General features: G+C 36.3%; 5 protein-coding genes and 1 long non-coding RNA gene across 10 annotated transcripts; 2 read left to right on the top strand and 4 right to left on the bottom strand.

The window, feature by feature from the left end:
- Window positions 1-287: 287 nt before the first annotated feature.
- Window positions 288-4,600, top strand: LOC138186188 (uncharacterized). Of its 2 annotated transcripts, XR_011174828.1 has the most exons (6): window positions 288-483; window positions 539-1,120; window positions 1,216-1,485; window positions 1,610-4,078; window positions 4,158-4,377; window positions 4,512-4,600. It is a non-coding gene; the product is annotated as an uncharacterized LOC138186188 (long non-coding RNA). The 2 variants fall into 2 exon arrangements; XR_011174827.1 differs by having other exon boundaries at window positions 4,158-4,537.
- Window positions 2,513-3,669, bottom strand: LOC138186184 (uncharacterized). 2 transcript variants are annotated; one of them, XM_069125776.1, is made up of 2 exons: window positions 3,551-3,669; window positions 2,513-3,330 (listed from the first exon to the last, which is right to left on the bottom strand). In XM_069125776.1, exons 1-2 carry the CDS (start codon window positions 3,585-3,587, stop codon window positions 2,513-2,515), a joined length of 855 nt encoding a protein of 284 aa, XP_068981877.1. In that variant the 5' UTR covers window positions 3,588-3,669. The 2 variants fall into 2 exon arrangements, with proteins under 2 accessions (XP_068981877.1, XP_068981876.1); XM_069125775.1 differs by having other exon boundaries at window positions 3,512-3,610.
- On the bottom strand, window positions 4,579-6,730 carry LOC138186185 (uncharacterized). Of its 2 annotated transcripts, none has more exons than XM_069125779.1 (3): window positions 6,361-6,730; window positions 5,269-5,756; window positions 4,579-5,032 (listed from the first exon to the last, which is right to left on the bottom strand). In XM_069125779.1, the coding sequence occupies exons 1-3, from the start codon at window positions 6,415-6,417 to the stop codon at window positions 4,936-4,938; spliced, it is 642 nt and encodes a 213-aa protein (XP_068981880.1). In that variant the 5' UTR covers window positions 6,418-6,730; the 3' UTR covers window positions 4,579-4,935. The 2 variants fall into 2 exon arrangements, with proteins under 2 accessions (XP_068981880.1, XP_068981879.1); XM_069125778.1 differs by lacking the exon at window positions 6,361-6,730 and adding an exon at window positions 6,066-6,239.
- On the top strand, window positions 6,253-12,463 carry pkaap (A-kinase anchoring protein pkaap). 2 transcript variants are annotated; one of them, XM_069125765.1, is made up of 9 exons: window positions 6,253-6,372; window positions 8,282-9,062; window positions 9,130-9,390; window positions 9,484-9,634; window positions 9,744-9,858; window positions 9,949-10,120; window positions 10,186-10,259; window positions 10,330-10,382; window positions 10,481-12,463. In XM_069125765.1, the coding sequence occupies exons 2-9, from the start codon at window positions 8,539-8,541 to the stop codon at window positions 10,568-10,570; spliced, it is 1,440 nt and encodes a 479-aa protein (XP_068981866.1). In that variant the 5' UTR covers window positions 6,253-6,372; window positions 8,282-8,538; the 3' UTR covers window positions 10,571-12,463. The 2 variants fall into 2 exon arrangements, with proteins under 2 accessions (XP_068981866.1, XP_068981865.1); XM_069125764.1 differs by lacking the exon at window positions 6,253-6,372 and adding an exon at window positions 7,332-8,080.
- A 335-nt stretch (window positions 12,464-12,798) lies between these two features.
- On the bottom strand, window positions 12,799-14,783 carry LOC138186181 (G-protein coupled receptor 143). Its single transcript, XM_069125770.1, has 6 exons — window positions 14,341-14,783; window positions 14,174-14,285; window positions 13,984-14,078; window positions 13,711-13,889; window positions 13,297-13,624; window positions 12,799-13,235 (listed from the first exon to the last, which is right to left on the bottom strand). The coding sequence occupies exons 1-6, from the start codon at window positions 14,488-14,490 to the stop codon at window positions 13,035-13,037; spliced, it is 1,065 nt and encodes a 354-aa protein (XP_068981871.1). The 5' UTR covers window positions 14,491-14,783; the 3' UTR covers window positions 12,799-13,034.
- A 226-nt stretch (window positions 14,784-15,009) lies between these two features.
- mRpS5 (mitochondrial ribosomal protein S5) lies at window positions 15,010-17,046 on the bottom strand. The gene is made up of 6 exons (XM_069125768.1): window positions 16,887-17,046; window positions 16,638-16,712; window positions 16,210-16,554; window positions 15,893-16,123; window positions 15,615-15,814; window positions 15,010-15,506 (listed from the first exon to the last, which is right to left on the bottom strand). The coding sequence occupies exons 1-6, from the start codon at window positions 16,957-16,959 to the stop codon at window positions 15,108-15,110; spliced, it is 1,323 nt and encodes a 440-aa protein (XP_068981869.1). The 5' UTR covers window positions 16,960-17,046; the 3' UTR covers window positions 15,010-15,107.
- Window positions 17,047-18,237: the final 1,191 nt, after the last annotated feature.

Raw genomic sequence — 18,237 nt, 5'->3', positions numbered from 1 at the left:
TCGTGTAAAAGATCGAGTTCTTCATTCTTGTCGAATACGACGCAACAACGGAACTAGCAAATTCGCCAAACGCAAACCAGCCCTAAAAAATAAAGGTACTACATCAGTTTGATAAATTAAAGAAGAAAAGTGCAATAAAAGAAATAATATACAAATATATACAATAGCATTTTACATATCAAAAATGAATAAGAAAATAAACATCGATTATACGTAATTGTTTAAAAAGAAAATGTTTGTCTACAAAGTCAAATTCAAGACAAAATAGTATCACGTCGGTACCGAGTGAAACTTAAAAGTTGGAAAATACCTGTGAGTCGATTTGGGCGCCGGTGACGGTTTAGAATCGACTTCCGGTTTACTGGATTGCGGCTTTGAAGAATCAATTATCGGTAAGTTAGGTTTATTATCGCCAGCAACACCGGCTAGGAGGAGCGTCTCGACGGGTGCGACGACGAATACCACGCCGTCCACGTGGATACGGTAATTCTCAGATCCGTTTTGTCGTTGATCGTAATAATCGACCGTAGAATTGTAGGAAGGCGGCGTCGTCGGGTTCGATGACTCCACGATCGATGTTTCGTTCGCAATCGGTAAACACTGAGCAACTCTGTTAGAGCCTAATGCGGCGAGTAGCAGCACCGTTTTGAAGATCCGCATGTTGATCGATAGCATCGATGTCTGTTTCTAATAATTGACGTAAATAAATATCAGAGGTTATATACGTATGCGTGTGTCCTAAACCAGATCGTTGACGAAACCCCTTCAACGACGACGCTCTCGAGTTTCGTCGATTCGTCGAGCAATCACGAGAAACGAAATTACTGATGTCTTGGAATTCTCGCCTAAACAAGGTAAGTCTGACACGCGACGAACGATCGATCGAGGAACGATCGAAAATACGAAAAGGACTTATAAGTTGATTTTTGATGAGAAAAAACGATGCCCGTGGCGTGGTAGCGTGAGCAATGAACGTCTTGACGATGCGGAGGATGAGCGAGGTGTGACGACGTCTCCTGCCGACCGGCGATCCCGGTCCCCACCTGGCATGGAAACAGATCGTCAGGCAAGTTCAAGAACCTGGGGGCCACTGTGCACGTTCTGTTGCATACATACCCAGGTAGAACGTAATCTTGGTTGGAATTGATTTTTCTGCTCGGACGACGTTGATATCTCATTCTACTTTACTTTAGAATTATCTATATTATGTGTCAGTTGTCTGTCTTAAGGGCGATTTGAACAATAAATTTCAATCAACACCAGATTTCTCTTACGCAATGACATACTAACTGTGAAATGATATTCGTGAATTTGCAAGTTACATGTCGTAGCTCGTAGAATTACAGAGAAACAGTTTCTACAATTTTTTGAGCTACATTCATTAATCGATTAGTACTACGTTCTTATTGTAGAATACACATATAAGCATGCTTATATTACGAAGGTATCGATAGAAAAGCGAAGATTAAATACACGGTAAAAGAGGTAATAAATATCAGCATTTATACTTAAGGTTTTACAGGATGTGATTAGTTGTTTATTGTCGTAATGAAATATGTCATTTCGTTCAACCTCTTTAAGACCCGTTACGTTTCTTGTTTCTTTTTAGGTCTTAATTAATCTACGTAATTCTATTCAAGAACAAAGTTCGGTTGGTAAGAGGAAAAACGAAACCATTGGTAGCCGGTTTGCTCCCGAACTTATACACGCTCTTTCGTGCGTGAAATATACCGAACGTGCGTGTTTCTGTCGGTGCGCACGCGAGCACCTACCCACATACACAAACGCGCGCGCGTGCATACACGAACATATACGGGACCGATTTGTAAAGGGCAACGGCCTCGTATGGCCCCACCGAGTTCATTTCCCCGTTTCTCTGTCTCAGCCGCCGCTTATTACCGTAACCTTGCCCTTGCTCTTACATTTCCGCCATGCTCGAACTTCGAGGATTGTCTTCCTGGTTCGCCTTGAATGGCGCCTACCGACGAAAGCTTATAGAAGATCGGAATCACTTGAACGCGACTCAAATTCAAACGTTCCAACTTGACACTACAGATAAGAGTTAATCGTTTACCTATTGAGATAAGCAGAGATAAATTTTCATCATCCGAGAACATTCTGTAAGGGAGAACATTCACAAAATTTTAGCTAAGACTTGACACATATTTTGCAGAATCTTATTTTAGGGGAAAAAATAGTAGACTTTTGTTCGTGTGTGCGTGTATATTTATTTCTCCGTAAACATGATACAACCCTACGATACATTGTAGATGTAAATAGTACAAACGTAGAAAAAGATAGAATAGCTTTCAGTGTATATATAGTTCGGTTACGAGATCAAAGTTTGCGCTTGAATTTTTCATGTAATTTCTTTTATATATTTTCCTGCTTTTTATACTTTTTTACTACCTTTTTTAACTTTTAACTATAGTATACAAATATCACAATCGTCATATAAATAGATACTCTTAAAAAATGGAACTTATGTACCTCTTACTAAACAGAATGAATTTTAATTAAAATTGTTGTCGTTCTGACAGACACCTAATTTATCCCTATATCTTCCAGGTCCGCAATTCTCGATACCGTCTCCCAACAACACTAGCTCCTGCTCCGCCAACTTGTTGCCCAATTCGTTCCTTTCCTCAGATATCGAAGGTATGTCTTCCTCCTCCTTCTTCGACAATTGTTTCTTCAACGATATACCAGGCCTCGCTGCTTTCAACACCTCCTCTTCTTTAACCGGTAGATCATCCGAATGGTCGAGGTTCTTCACTTGCGAACTTCTAACGTTAGTAGACCTTTTATTTCCTTTTATCGAACTATCAACGAGTCCGCGATGTTCTTCCGTATTCCACAGGCTTCTAGTCCTCTTTACCGTCTTTTTACCATCGATAGACACCTCTTGCAAACCAGGCTTAGAATTTTTAGAATCCATCGACGACGATGTTTCTAATTCAATTTTCTCTGTGTTTTTAGCGTCAGACGTCTTGTCAGTATGTTTACTTCGAGCTGTGCTATCTCCCTCTTTCTCTATATGAACGATCTCGACATGGTAAGGCTCCCTCCCGCCATCTGCATCTTCTGTCTCATAAACCATCGTTTCAGATGGCTTCTCCGCGGTCTGTTGCTTGCTGCGTTGCGAGATTAGCTCGTTTAACTCCAGCGCCTGAGTAGCCAGGTTCTTGAATAGACCACTGCTACCGGAAGTAGCGACGACCATCAAAAAGTTTTCAAACTTCGCATCCACATTGAAGTCACCGTCTTGTCGCTGATCATACGTGGCTGGAGCCGCGTTTGTTTGCGGAATTAACGATTTAGATAGAATGCCTGCAAAATTACACGAAGATGATAGAGCATAAAAAAGAATTACTCCGGTTTCATATGTAAACGTCAGAAAAAGTCATTAATTTACAAGTAACTTAGAAAACTTATCTGAAGGAATGGAGGAGCAACGTGTAATTATATCGAAATATATGAAAATTAAATGTTAAGAAAGGATCTATCTTACGAAGAAATCTGTAGTATGTAGTTGTATACGTCATTCTACCTGGTAACAGGATGAGGCACGCAACGTGCAGTAGCATCTTGGTGAAACCCTTTTGGAAGCGTCCGCTCGAATCAGCCGAGCTGAACGAAGTCCGATCCTCGACTGTGCGAGAGATTCGTCCGCTTCCTTGGCAGCTTTGGATCGCCGGCGTCTTGTATATAGATCGAGGGAATATCACTGCTGGGAGAGGGTAAGAAACGTCTTGTATGCCTGGCAATCGACTTACATTAGATGATTATGAAGCGACTACCATCCGCCAAGACCGCTCATGATAGTACTGCTTCTCGCACGGTGTGTAGCTTCTTTCACGACTTTATCCCCCTCTACGGATTAAAAGAAGGAAATCGAGCAGTTCTCGCAAGAAGTTATTGTACTGACTGTATCGTGCGTGTTTCTCAGGCACGTCATTTTAGAATTCATTTAGTAGTACGTTCCTTCAAGAAGGATCAATCGATTAGATATCTCTTCGTACATTTTTGGATAATTTTAAAGAAATTACACTCGAAATGTTAACGCAATGTACAAAAGGTAAAAATATGATTCTTAAGCTTCAAAAGAAAGATGAAATTTTATGACAATAACTCTTAACCTTTCTATCTATTTTTAGTTACTGAAGAAAAAATGGAGGCTTAATTATGGCGGATGGAATTAAATAACATTAATGTTGGTAATACTATGGTAATGGCGATGATAGACGATAGACGATAGACGACGTTCGAGAATGACAACGTGTTACGCAATTCTACGATATTTTTATTCCCTTGATCAGAGAACACCGGAGCGAGCAGGCGTACAAAGAATTTGTTCGCTGCTCAGGATCGTATGCTGTTCGTATCTATTTACTTATCTTGATCTGTAAAACTTCGAACGAGGTTCCTTCGTTTTTTAAAGATTCTTTTGATAGGAATCTCTTTATATTCTACAGAATCCATCACTTGAAAAGTATGTTTTTTTTTTTTAGGAATATCTTATAATTTGAGAAATTATTCTACAGGATGTTTTATTCAACATTTAAATGAAATTAATCATTCAATATGGATACGTAAATTTATTTATTACAACAATTTTATAACCCTGTCAAGTATAATTGTTTCTTATATATATTATTATATACAGCGACTAAAGGAATTATGGCCGAATAGAAATGTAAGATGGGGCATACGTAACTTAACATAAAGCCGAGTTTACACTCTTTCGCTTTGTGTGTTTCGTTTTACACTTGTTGCAACGCTGCTTTCATCCTCGTTTCATCCGCGGATGAAAGCAAGTGTTCATCTACCGTGTTCTTCCAATATGAAACAATATAAATTCGACTTAAGTCACATGAGGAACATGAGGCAACTTCGCACAATCGCACAGGATTCATCGAATATTCATGGCACGGCTCAGTTTAAGTGCATTCGATCGTCTTCCTCCTGCGCCAAATTCCTTGTGTTGCGCCTTAGATCGTCTAAAAGTTTTGATGGTAATCTCATCGTCAATCTACAAGAAGAAAAGAATAAGAAAAGAAAACGAAGAGGATTCGAATCTACTGTTCGTTTGAAATGTTTTTTCTTTTTTATATCTCATGTTTATATCTCCAAACTCTTATTGCAACTTTATATACAATTTTAATTTCACAGTTTGTAACCTCGTTAATTAGTTTGGCTAATTAAATTCGCCAATTTTCTATTGGATGAAATATACATTTTAATGTTTCCTGCTTTCGTAGTACTCACGGAATTAACGATAATTTTCGTTGACTCAAACGACGACAACGACCCTTCCCATCCGGTGAATATCCTAATTTGCATCGTTTTCTAGACAGTCTTTTGGACGGATTCTCCGTGGATGATCCCCAGTTATCATGCTTCGTTGGATTTTCCTTCTTATCCTCAAACAGGTTCCCAATTTTGCCACTTAACCTCATTCTTAGTATACTGCTGTCACTAGTTGAATTTTCCAAACTTTCAGTTGATGAACTAGCTAAGGTTTCGTTTGTTTTTTCACCGTCCACCGGTAGAAGAATTTCCGCGTTTTCCATGGTAGAATTTGTATTTGTCTCGCTGATCGAAGGAAATGTCGAATTTTGAGAGGAAGAATCGGGTGTTTCAGAGACATTGATTTGTTCTGACGGAACTGTTTCGGTGGTAGTTGTAGTACTGGTGGTGGGCTTGACGATCGGTTTCAACGTAAAGTCGGCGTAATCGTAGAAATAATCGTATTCCTGTAATTCAAGATCGTGTTAATTTACTCAACACTACTTTCTTCATGTCCTAAAAACGCGAAAATTTACTTAAATATTTTTTACGATTCCCTTATCCTTTACTCCTCCACCCTTTACTTTAAATCAATGTTACCACGTACTACCGTAAATCTCTTAAGTCTAGATGCAACATATTTATCACACCGTCAGTAAAGATAAAAATCAACGATGATAATAATAGTTCTTGTTATCGCGTCATCTGACTGTACCGCTTATCGAGGTACATTAACATCCCAGCGGGAACATCGCGACCGATAGTCATCGTTTTACCGTGTAATCGTCAAGCATCTCCGGGTCCAACAACGCCACCACTTGCACATCCTTCAGGTGGACTTGCACGTTTAGATCACCGGTTTGTCGTTGATCATAGGTCGTCGTCGGTAAGGACAGACCAGTCACAACGTGATAAGCGAACACGAGGAGGAGGCCGTAACGCGGATACATGATGAAGAGGACCGTTTTGCTTCGATGGGCCACGAAGCAATGGAAAAATGCACGAGGATCGTCGACGGGATTGAGACTGACCGGGGTCCGGTTAAAAGACGGCGTTATACCGATGCTCTACCTTGATATAGTGGTCAGTACACCGAGAAACCGGTATTCTTTGTCGCCGAACGGTCATGAGAGCCTCGAGCACAGTGGCCGGACATTGGCCTCATCGTGTACCGATATACCAGGAAAGCGTGCACACACGAGAATGCAAAGCAATTCCGATTTAAATATTAAAACGCTACTCTAAACGTCTCTCACAGCCTCGCGGAAACGGTATACGCGTATAAAGAGGACAAATAAAGATCTTCCTACAGCGGACGGTGGGATTCCTTTTATATCGGTCGCCGCGTAACGTTGTCCAAAGTTAACGCAATTAAATTAGGGGAAACATTGATAAAACGGAATACTATCGGCAGGTATCAAATCGTACACTCTTTGCAAAAATATTTCAAGGTAGAACGAAGATAATACATCGAAAAGGAAATGAGTAAAGAAAGTATAGCTCTGAAAGAAGTATTTGATGAGAAACCATTGGACAGAGTATAGTATTTAACATTGCAAACTGTATTTTATAATATAGTATATTACAATATCACTATATTATATTTATTATTATAAAAATCACTGGTTAGTGATCTCTACAGGTCGTAACTCCCTCGCAATTCACTCGCAACTGTCTCGCTACTCACTTGCTACTCCCTCGTAACTCCCTCGCTACTGCAACTCTCAAACTTTAGTCGCAACTGACTAACGACTACCTTTTATTCCACGGTTCTGTTCCACAGATTTGGATGACTCGTGGTCAAATACACTTTTTTCAATTACCTAACGTCATAAAGGGCTGCAAGTATATGGTCCATCGGAATTTCCCATTTTTCCATTGCTTTTCACCTGTAGTTCATCGTGACTTTCCCCAGGATTTTTCCCCAATACTACAGATATACATAAGTAAATAAAAGATTGGTTCGTAATGATTAATCATTGTCGTTAATTATTACTGTAGAATATTTAAAATAAACATAAACATAGTAATTTTTACGTTACACGGGAAAATATTGCAAAGATGTCAATGTTCCTTAATTTACGATACGCGAATAACACGGTACATATAAGACGAACGGTGTATACTGTAAATGAAAATTACTGCGACATAGTTAGAAATTTGTTATGGTAAATTACAAATTTATTACGGTAGTTATACACACAGGTCATGAAGTCGTAACGATAATAAAGCGCGTTAGGATGCGCTACGCAGATATTTTTGATTGTGACTTTATCCATTATTGTGAAACCGCAGGAAATAATCGTGACCCGATGAATATAAACTTTCTACGAATGAGCAACATGGCAGCAAAGAGGCGTTAGGATGATACTAGAAATAAAAACGATCGATTACGCAAGTTCGGTGTCATCGATGTGTCTTTCGATGTTTTGACTCACGATCGTTTTTTAATGTGCGACGTCGAATCAACAAATGCCGCGGATATGCTTCGATTGGTATCGATATAGAGATCCTGAATGGAACCACGATGACACTAATGAAGACTGGTTGAAATGTCATGTGCTGTTTTATACGCACAACCGAGCAAGTTCACCGTGTCGTTTTCCTAATTCAGTGCTTAGTGCTTGGTATCGTGTTCGAAAGGAACCCACGCATAATTTTCGCCCATTACAAAAAAAAAGTTTTGCGCCAGGCATCGAAACATTATTATCTACTCCTCTGAATATTATATCGCGTCGTTTATCATGTTTCGTTGTGACGTAAACAATGTTCCAGTTTTTTAAAAAATCTGGTAAATATGTTTTGATGTTTCGCTGATGAAAGGGTTGCTCGATAATTACATCGTAGTTAACCTAAACGCAAAATATTTATGTCTTCGTCTTTCCAATCTTTAAACTCTGCTTTCCTCCGCATGTTTCGCGTCTTCACCGAAAATCAAAATACTTTTCAAGTGTGTACGTATTAATAACATTTGCCGGGGTTGTAATTGCAGGACAAAAAGACAGACCCAGATCTTTCCAAACTTCTCCCACAAAATCAACAAGCTCTGGGAAATCATTCGGGGATGTATTCAATAGTGGCTCTTCGATTCAAACATCAGCAGATGCATTGTGCAGCCTTGAGGAGGAAGAGGAGGATGAAATTCTGTACGGCGAAACGGAAGAAATATGTTCCTTCAACTCTCAGCTTTCTAAGACACTTCCACAGATACTTGCAGACAAAGGTGCTCTAGGCTATTTCATTCAGTTTATGGAAACACAGAATTGTATAGCACTTATTAAGTTTTGGCTGGAAGTGGAATGCCTGTGCAGTTCGTATAATGTATTAGAAAATACGACGGAAAATATCGAATGCTTAAACTGTGTAAAGAATACAAATAGTATTTCTAATTCGATAGACAACAATGAAAATTTCCAATGTGATGTGGCACAGAATAATATAAATAGTCATGAAAGTAAGAAACTACTATTCGATGAATATGTAAATAGTAATGATGTGCAATCAAATTGCAACGACATGCCAAAGACTAGTCAAACCATAAGCAAAATGCGACAATCAAATCACAACTGCAGAAGAAGAAATATGACTACCATTAGGCAAGATGTGTTAAGAATTTATAAAAGGTATATTACTAAGGATACTTTGGGTACGAATCAAATCCCCGAAGACCTGAAAATAAAAATGGAGAAAGTTCTTACCTGTGAAAACATTGAGCCTATGTTGCAGTGCCTATCAGCTGTTCAAAAGATTGTATATCAAATATTAGAAAATGAGTGAGTATAAGAACTGTGAAATGCTTATATTATTTATATTTTGGAATTTACATGCGATTCTTTCTAGACACATTAATGACTTTTTACGAAGTGAATTTCACTGCAAACATCAGATTGATGTTCTTACAAGTGGCAATGTACAGTTAGCAGATATATTGTACAATGAAACGGCATTCTTTTATTTTATGGAGTTCATGGAACTTGAAAATAAACGTGAATTATTAGACTTTTGGATGTCAGTCATGAGCTATAAACAAAATTTATTAGAAAAAAAGGATGCTGCAGATCCTGAGGAAGCACAAACTGATGCTCTAATTATTTATGACAAGTACTGATTTACCTAATAGTTTCCTTCTTTTATGATTTTCTAAATAGATCAATAACGAGGTCATTGATATTATCATTGTTCAAATCATTACAGGTATTTTAGCTTACAAGCAACGATGCCCCTTGGTTTTAGCGATAAAATTCGTTTCCAAGTCGAACAGAACATTTGTCGCGAAGATGGAGAAGGGCCACAACCCGACTGTTTTGATAAACCTTGTAGAATTGTATATAATTTTCTGAATAAGGTAAAGATACTGTGTTAACGTAACAGAAAATGCTAGTATTCCTTCAGAACCATTGCTATCAATAAGATTCAATGGCTTCAACTTTAGATAACAGAAAATTCTTTTCCAGTATTATCTACCTACCTTCTTATCATCTCAGTTATATTACAAATACTTATCAGAATTAATCAGTACTATACAAAGCAGTCCATGTTCGAATTTACATCCTAGGCTAAAAAGAGCAGGTTTGTGTTGGTTTACATTTATCATACTCTATGTAATCGATAGTGAGATAAAAATAAAATGATTTAAACAAAATTTTTAAATATCTGTAGGTTCTGATTGTAGTAGTGAGGTCAGTTCTGTTAGTATCAATATGCAGAATACCCTGCAGGCAGGGAATGAAGGAAATAAATTGAACAATAATAAAAAAATTACTGGTGGTATGAACATTGATACCAGGCAACTTTATGATCCAGATTCCTTATGGAAACGTAACAAATATAGGTAATTATAAAACAAAAATGCTGTGCAATATAAATATTTCAAGATATATCTTGTTTATTTTATAGTTTGAGCGTCGGTTATATTGATTCGTTAGGCAGATTCGTTACTGAGATAGACCCCGACCCTCAAAGAAAATACGGTGAGTTATTTCGATCAGTTACCTTGAATGTACAACGTGAATTGATATAATCGTTTCAAAATAATTTTAGAATCTCGATTAACACGTGCTGTAAAAAGGCTTGTAAATATGGAGCAGGATAAGGTAAATTTCACGCTTATCAGTAATGTTTATGTGACATTTAACGCATGACTTCTAATTTTTTTGTGTGTGTGAATCTAAATTAAAATCGATATAATTAGGCCAAAGAGGAGTTAGCATGGAAGATTGCTGAGATGATCGTTCGTGAGATCACCTCTTTGACTCGAGGAGCTTCGAATTTTTCATCTTGATGACAGACGCTAAGTTCGACATCAAGTCATTTCTTTTTTACGTAATATACTTTGCGCTTTAAGTGTTTTAAGGTAAATATTCTGTTTAACATTGTGAATGTTTTCTTAATTTTTTATAAAACGACATCGCGTATTCCAAGTGCCAAATTGCGTAATGATAAACCTAATTATTTTACTATTAAATATAGCAATTGAAAAAGGAGTGAGTTCGTGTATCCATAAGATTTAATATATTTATTTGCTTTTCGCAACACGTTTAGAACACGTGTATAGTATCAAATTTATTATAAAATGCACATGTATATTTTCTACGTTTATAAGAATTCTTTTTAAAAAGTAATTTTTTATTGCGATATTATTTCACTTTATTCACACATTCGTGATAAGTTTAATAATTTCAGGTTTCATAAAAATAATAAAAAAATTATTGCAGTTGAAAGAAACAGATAATAATATCACTGTAAATAAAATACAAAGCTCTCGTTTATATAATGCATAATAGCAAACCGTACAAACGAAAACAATAATTTTCAAGTGCTTTAACTTCATACTCTTTCTAATGTTTATGAGATTATAAAAGTATTCGTTTCTATTCTAAAATATAATTGTAATTTTGAGGCGACTATATTAGACGACTTATATATATTATATAAGGATGTACAGAGCATATGTATTGTTTCGCGTTCAATATAGCGTATTACTTAAATTATTCAACTGCCAAGTATTTCTGTAATTCAGTACATTTCTTATATCTTCTGTGAACGTAAATGTCTCTTGTTTGCAAAAATATAAAAGATGAAAAAAGTATTTTATACGCGATAGGTAAACAATTTATGACATATCGTAAAGGAGTGTGATTGGAATGCGATACGTATGTCTTAAAAATCAACGAATGAAATGCAATGTAGATATTAGAAAGTGAGTGGCCGTTTGACGAAATTGTAGATTTTTAGCAGCCGAGTTTCAAATAATAATCTCATTTATTTCGCACAAACCTTTGCAAGTTTACTCCAGATATATGTAACGATTACTATAGATTCTTTGAGGCGCTCTTACATTTTAAATGTTTATACTTGGCAGTATTTATTATAGAATTTTTAAGTGATTTATACAAAGCATTCAGTTCGTTATTCGCAGAGTCGAAAAACTTTTATATACGATCAGTCTCATTATGTATAGCTAGGATTAGTCGGTAATATATAGCATTACATAAAACTTATTTTATTAAAATCGAATATATTTTTAGAAGAAAGTATAAAGAAAATGAAAATTGCTATACATAATGTATTAAGAAGATGAGTTGGATAATGTGATGAACATATGCAATCCAAGACTAATGTTCTTAAAATGTTAGTAGATTTTAAGTTGAACGACGCACGTTAGTTCCTCTTCCTTTAAAGATAAAAGGATAATTATTTTAAAAATAGATTAATCAATCTTGCATATAAATCTTACAGTATTTTGACAGTTTATGCTCTTACAATGATTTATATTTTTAAGGCTATAGAAGATTTCGTTTTTACATACAGCAAGCATTCAAGCTTTGTGCGTTAGTATGAACGAACAAATTTTGTATTAGTTATTATATTCCTTATATTCACACAGAAATTTTGGTGCTACACGTAAATACAATTCGTTACCGAAAAACATAGTCTTGGTACTCTTTATAAAATGTATATGTAAATCTCTAGAAAAAGGAGTATTCGATCATTTGTTAATAGCGATGTACATAAGAATTTTTTTATTAAAAGGAGAAGGGTTGTTGCAGGAATAAAATTTGTTAATCAAAAAAATCAAGACATCTCTTTTGAAAATTCTACGTATATTATGTTTTGTAGATATGTATTCTTTAAAGGTGCTCTTTATTAACCGTAATAAAAACGACGATCGACAAGTTATTATGTTTTTTAAATCAAAATAGTTACATTAGCATATGATGTACTCGTGCAACGTTCAGTGATGCTTAACACTTTGTAATTTATTCAGACTGAACTGCAACATGAAAATATTAGACTACTCTATATAGGTACTCTATATAGCTAGTACTACTCTATATAAGTGCGTTCTTCTAATATATGTAAAAAATAAAATCTTTTAACATTTATAACAATTAACAAATGTATTTACCAAATTAGTACGAAGAATCAATTTTCCATAAAGCTCTTTATCGCTATAAGGAAATATCTATAATCTCTAATCTCTAAGGAAAATCTTATTCTAAACGTAAGTTTATATGTAAAGAAAGAATTTTTTTATGTATACAATATTCCTATACAAATAGTGATTCTTCAGTTATATTTCTCCTTTAAGCAATCTTCATCAGAAAATGGGCTATTGAGCACATTATCTCCTTAAAGCTTGAAAAACATATAAATACTAAAAATATAGCTTCCTTTAAAGCATATAAGGCAGTGGATTGATCGTATTATTACGATTGAAAGAGGAATTTTCGGTATCACAGTTCTCAGAACGAAGAAGATCCGTTAATACTCGTATGTGGGGGACAGCCAAATTTGGGATCCAGTAAGGGCGATGATTCTGATAATCGCGTATTTTTGTCTCCTTTCCCTAACTTCTGACAGCATTCCAATCGAAACTTTTCTCTCTTACTCCATCTTTTGTAAACAAGAGCATTGAAAAAAGCTTGAAGGGGATTTGTTACAGCCTGTCAATAAAATATTCTCATGAATTGAACTTGTCACATTGGCCTTAAAAAATATACGTACCATTATGTACCAAAGAGTAATGATAATTTTGACCGGTAGCTGGAACCATAAAGTCCATAATAATATCCCGTTAATTAAATTCGGTAACCAGCATACATAATAAACAAAATTAGTCAATGCAAATTTGAGCTTTATCGCTTGCACCAATTTCCTTTCTCTACTTGTTATTTGTGCCAAACTACAAGTGACAGCAGTTTGAAGATCTCGCGTCGACGCGAAATATAACACAGGATTAACTATCATGACCACTGTTAATAGCACATACGTAGCACAATAGTTTGGCAGAATACGTAATGTAACAGTGGATAATGATGTTAAGTTATGACAACTGGGAAAAGAAAAGTGTCATGATACTTTAAAGAAATAACAATGGGTAACATTGTGGCATGCCATTAAATTGAAACAAAAACTAACTTTGCATCTGGCATATATAAGATTGTTAAGCCAAATGTAGTAAAAATTGCTGGACATATCCATGCAAAGGCATGGTAACAAGTAGAATGTCCAGATCTGTCTCCTAGTAACAGTTTCATGTCAATGGCGTAGCAAAGAGTCCAGATCCATGTTGCCATATAAAAATACTGTATCCAAGCCTGGTAATTTTTTTTTTTTTGATATTAATATGACAAAAGATTGAAATGAATACAGGTTACTAATGCGGTGAATTTTTTAATACAATTATTTTACCGACAAAAGTGCACAAAAGACAACACTTGATGTATCATCTTGCATTGGCATTATGGATTTAAAATTCATCCATATCGCCGATCTAATAAATACACCTAGTAAAAAAATTCAAATTGAGAGGAGAAAAGTGACTTTCTTTGTTTTTTATCTATTTCATATCTTTTCAGTATTAGAAAACAAATGTAATTACCTAATGAGGCTAAGAGGTCTGCAATTGCAAGCCATACGATGATCTCTCTTCCTCTAGATACAGATAAGCTTTGCCACCTATGAGAATGATTAGATGTTTCTCTTGGAAGTATCTACAAAGCAATTTCATCAGTGATTTATAAGATTTTACTAAAAAATTTCCCTTACCTGATACATTGCACCTAGGATACCTATAGAAGAAGAGATCATACAAACAGTGTTGTACAAATCTGTATTGAATTCTTGCATTATTACAATTGCCATATCTGTACTGTTAGAATGATGACAACAGAATGTTTGTATCGTTGGATCAGCCATGATTTATTTGATATTGATTTCTTTCTTCTTCATCAACTAAATATACACATATATATATACACACGATAAGAAATAATTAAATGTTCGATAAGACACCAGTCATTTCGTAACTTGATCTATGTATTAAATGTATGGAATATGGATGGAACGATTTACGGTTACCCGAAAGACACCTTTTCAAAAAATCTTTTCGAGGAATCAATAAGAATGCGTTCATTTTTATGTTAAAACGAAGCCGTACGAGATTTCCGGCACATTCGTCTGCACGCCATATTTAACACTTTATGTTTCGAACAGAAGGTAATAATGAATATACCTTCTGCGGATAATACAGACTTCTAGTGATAATCGTTATTCAAATAATACAATTTAACGTACTATTAATCTCCTTATCTTTTTAAACGACTGGAATCCATATTTACATTTGTTGCTTGTAATTAAGTTTAACGTTATTCCTTCAAATATTTTAGTACCACTGTAAGTAAATATATCGAGATATGGAGGAAAAAAGGAAAAGTCTCGATTACATATACTTTTGTTATTACTGATTATTACCTTATACACATTTAATATTCAATTATGTTTCTAACGAACTATTCATATTTATTACAGAAATATCACGCTTCAACTGCGCTTTCCTCCTTCTGCTTTTTGTCATGTTTTCTCCATTTAGAAGCTCTTGCTTCCGGATATTTTTCAGCGAGAAAACTACACACGTCGCCATATTGAGCTCTTAATCTGATTACAACCTGATCCTGATCCCTCTGACGTTCTTGTTTACGTAAATGAAATAACCACGAAGGCAATTTCGTGAAAAATGGTTCAGGCTTTTTTCTCTGCAAAGGAATTCTTCCATTCATTATGTACTGTTTAAAATCTAAAATTTCGTCTTGTGGAATTTCTTTAGAGGTTCGAACTATCGGTGGCGAAGCAAGTACAGTAGGAAAATAATTATTTTCTTTCCTCATTTCGACCACATGCAATTTTTTCTCATTTGCCATTTCTTCGTATGTTTTCTAAAAATATCGTTAATAATATTATTATCAATATACTGCAAGGTTCCATATAATGTGAAAAGTACCGTTCTTCTTTGCTACCACTTAATATAGTTTCAATCAATGTACCTGTTGCAGTAAGCCAATAAAGAAAGCTTTTACGATGTAAGCCACGTTTGTAGATCCTTCGACTTTAGCGTACAAATCTTTGATACCAATTGCTTCGCAACATGTTTTAATAACACGATGACATTTCAGTCCATAACCTTTCTGTTTTTGTTGTACGAATATTTTCGTTTTTCCAAATTGTGCAAAAAAGTCATGGAGTACTAGAACAAAAGGTATTATAACTTTACATAGTTATAGAGCTAATAATAGACAAGAAAAGACAGAAGAAGATCGTTTACCAGTATGTTCATTATATCTTTCAAAGTACATCAATCTACGTCCTGCCCTGTTTTTAGCTGCATTTGTGGTCGATTTGAATTCACGTCCTGTTACCTGTGAAAATCCAGCCAAGCCTTTTCCATTTCCAGTAACAACCATACTAGTACAACGTTTCATTCTACCCATAGTACTCGACATGATAGTTGAATGTTTGCAAAATAATATCCAAGATTGGAATCCATGGAAAACATCTGAATTGGTAAAAATTTTACTTACAATTTATACGTGTATATATAGATATACACGTATATATGTATCGAACAATTATATTACAAACCGCCATCAACAGGATCGGGTGGTCCAAGTTTCCTCCCACCAGGCTGACTTCCGGACCAACCTTGGAGTAAACGGTGAAGTTTTAATCGTTTTGGTTTGGCTACAGTAACAACTTTCGCATTATTAAGACTTTGTTGTTCTTCCTCTGTAAGACGTCTTTGTTTATACGTATATTCTCCGTGCGTGACAGGGGCATTCAGTCCAGGAAATAAGTACGATATTTTTCCACAACCCAGTCTTTTACCACGATTTAAATCTCTAGCCCTTGCAACACCTTTCGCTCTTCCTCTTCTTTTACCAGCATTACTAACGCTTGTAACAGATTTCCATAATTGCGTAGCCGATCCTAAACACAGGTGATATTTCCAGATAATCAGCGCTCGAGCAGGACCCAACAAATGTTTCTCAAAGTGTGTCGACAAAACTTACTTCTCATATAAAAGTTAGTATTCCTTGCATGTTGCAATAATAAAACCTGCGGTGTCAATAAACCAATGGTGGTAGCTGAAAATAATTTGTAGATGAAACTGTGTTGTCAATTCAAAGTTAAAGAATTAAGAAAATTATAAAGGATATAGTTTGGCGACACGTTTTAGGTTATATAAGCAAAAACAAACAGCAATTATAAATAAAGTTTTGTAGAAAAGCGATATGTGAGAAATATTTTATGTAAATTACCATCTCTCGCAACGTTGATATATTTTACATAGTTTGTAATTGCTTTAGAAGCATGGTATATCCATTTTGCCATTTTAACCTTATCGGTGTGAAGTTTCTAAAGAGATTTTCTTCCTGAGAGGAACACGATAGTCGAGAAAGTGGACGACGGATGTCGCTTAGCGTCGTATGTTGATGGAACATTCCTTTCACGTATTACGTATTGACGTAAGTGCAGACGGAGAGAGTGCATCTCGTCTATGTATATGTATAACGAAAGGATAATTTTGTTATCGAAAAGCTCGAAAAGTAAAAATCTATCAAATACTAATGTAAGATTAAAAATTCTCAACGACTTACTCAAAATAAATATTTCAACGTTTCAATATTAATAAATCGTTTTAGAAGTTGAGCTTTTCAATGAAATATCGAAATTGTACGCGTAGTATAAGCTAGAATCGGGCATGCTAGTCTCGTTGCGTTTCATTAAGGGAATACGAAGAACCGTATTAAAAAGAAATTTCATCTATTTCTGTTTAAAAAAGAAAAACTGTAAATACGAGAGGAATGCACAGCTAGCGACACGTTGCATCGTGGTAGCAAACCATCGAACGACCTCAATCGGTTAGACAGTCGCGTACCGTCGCTGTTCTCGATAAGGGTGGTCGGTAAAATCGTGGTAGGCACCCTACGAAGAAAAATTCGATAAAATGCATAGCAGAATGCGGTGAAATTTTTCCAAGGACAATGCCAGACGTAAAACGCTAGAAAGGGACAGAACTAGATAGGCAATTGGAGAAAGAGGAATAGAAAGAGAAGTGAGAAAGGTGGGCTGTCCCGAGGCTGGTGGCCATGAGACGGTAGTAGATTAGGTAGACGAGGTGGTTCCTGGCTGGGATGTCAGGGATCAGAGGCGCGATAGGCGGACGTATAACGGAAGATCTATAGGTCTGACCAACGGCGTAACGGCGAGCAGCGCGGGACAACCCCGAGCAAGAGTGGAACCGCGCGGAAAGCGATCCAATGGAATCGCATGGGCGCGTTGATTGGCGGGGTTCCTCCAATGACGGGATGGTTAGGGTGCCGGGTTTGGCTCGGAGGTCGGTTAGATAGCCCCGCAAACCCCTCTAGAGGAAGGCGAGTGGGAGCCCTTCTCTCACACGCAAAAGGGGACATCTCATCACGACTCTTGGTAGCAGGCACTTCTCCGTAGTGGGCACTCCACTCATCGTGTCGTCGTACGGGTTCTCCGCGAGAGGCTGTGGGGCCCGAGCCCGGACGAACGAACGAACGAACGAACGAACGTACGAACGAACGAACGAACGAACGAACGAACAAACGAACGAACGAGTGAACGAACGAACGAACGAAC

The sequence above is a fragment of the Bombus flavifrons genome, chromosome 13 (genome assembly GCF_040668555.2).
Source record: "Bombus flavifrons isolate JBK064 chromosome 13, iyBomFlav1_principal, whole genome shotgun sequence".
NCBI lineage: Eukaryota > Metazoa > Arthropoda > Insecta > Hymenoptera > Apidae > Bombus > Bombus flavifrons.
The sequence above is the reverse complement of the archived record's forward strand: the minus strand, read 5'-3'. Positions and strand labels throughout refer to the sequence as shown.

What these genes read in the sequence shown, in the direction of transcription:
- LOC138186184 (XM_069125775.1), bottom strand. Translation starts at nt 3,587, where the DNA reads ATGCTACTGCACGTTGCGTGCCTCATCCTGTTACCAGGTAGAATGACG. An exon ending in TACATACTACAGATTTCTTC is followed by an intron (nt 3,331 to 3,511) that starts GTAAGATAGATC and finishes GTAATTTTGCAG; the next exon opens with GCATTCTATCTAAATCGTTA.
- pkaap (XM_069125764.1), top strand. Translation starts at nt 8,056, where the DNA reads ATGTTCCAGTTTTTTAAAAAATCTG. An exon ending in CCAGTTTTTTAAAAAATCTG is followed by an intron (nt 8,081 to 8,281) that starts GTAAATATGTTT and finishes TTGTAATTGCAG; the next exon opens with GACAAAAAGACAGACCCAGA. An exon ending in TATATAATTTTCTGAATAAG is followed by an intron (nt 9,635 to 9,743) that starts GTAAAGATACTG and finishes ATTCTTTTCCAG; the next exon opens with TATTATCTACCTACCTTCTT.
- LOC138186185 (XM_069125778.1), bottom strand. Translation starts at nt 6,239, where the DNA reads ATGTATCCGCGTTACGGCCTCCTCCTCGTGTTCGCTTATCACGTTGTG. An exon ending in AGATGCTTGACGATTACACG is followed by an intron (nt 5,757 to 6,065) that starts GTAAAACGATGA and finishes CTTGAATTACAG; the next exon opens with GAATACGATTATTTCTACGA. An exon ending in CGAAAATTATCGTTAATTCC is followed by an intron (nt 5,033 to 5,268) that starts GTGAGTACTACG and finishes TTCTTCTTGTAG; the next exon opens with ATTGACGATGAGATTACCAT.
- mRpS5 (XM_069125768.1), bottom strand. Translation starts at nt 16,959, where the DNA reads ATGGCAAAATGGATATACCATGCTTCTAAAGCAATTACAAACTATGTA. An exon ending in TATCAACGTTGCGAGAGATG is followed by an intron (nt 16,713 to 16,886) that starts GTAATTTACATA and finishes AATTATTTTCAG; the next exon opens with CTACCACCATTGGTTTATTG. An exon ending in TTATTGGCTTACTGCAACAG is followed by an intron (nt 15,507 to 15,614) that starts GTACATTGATTG and finishes CGATATTTTTAG; the next exon opens with AAAACATACGAAGAAATGGC.
- LOC138186181 (XM_069125770.1), bottom strand. Translation starts at nt 14,490, where the DNA reads ATGGCTGATCCAACGATACAAACATTCTGTTGTCATCATTCTAACAGT. An exon ending in TCCTAGGTGCAATGTATCAG is followed by an intron (nt 14,286 to 14,340) that starts GTAAGGGAAATT and finishes ATTGCTTTGTAG; the next exon opens with ATACTTCCAAGAGAAACATC. An exon ending in TTACTCTTTGGTACATAATG is followed by an intron (nt 13,236 to 13,296) that starts GTACGTATATTT and finishes TTTTATTGACAG; the next exon opens with GCTGTAACAAATCCCCTTCA.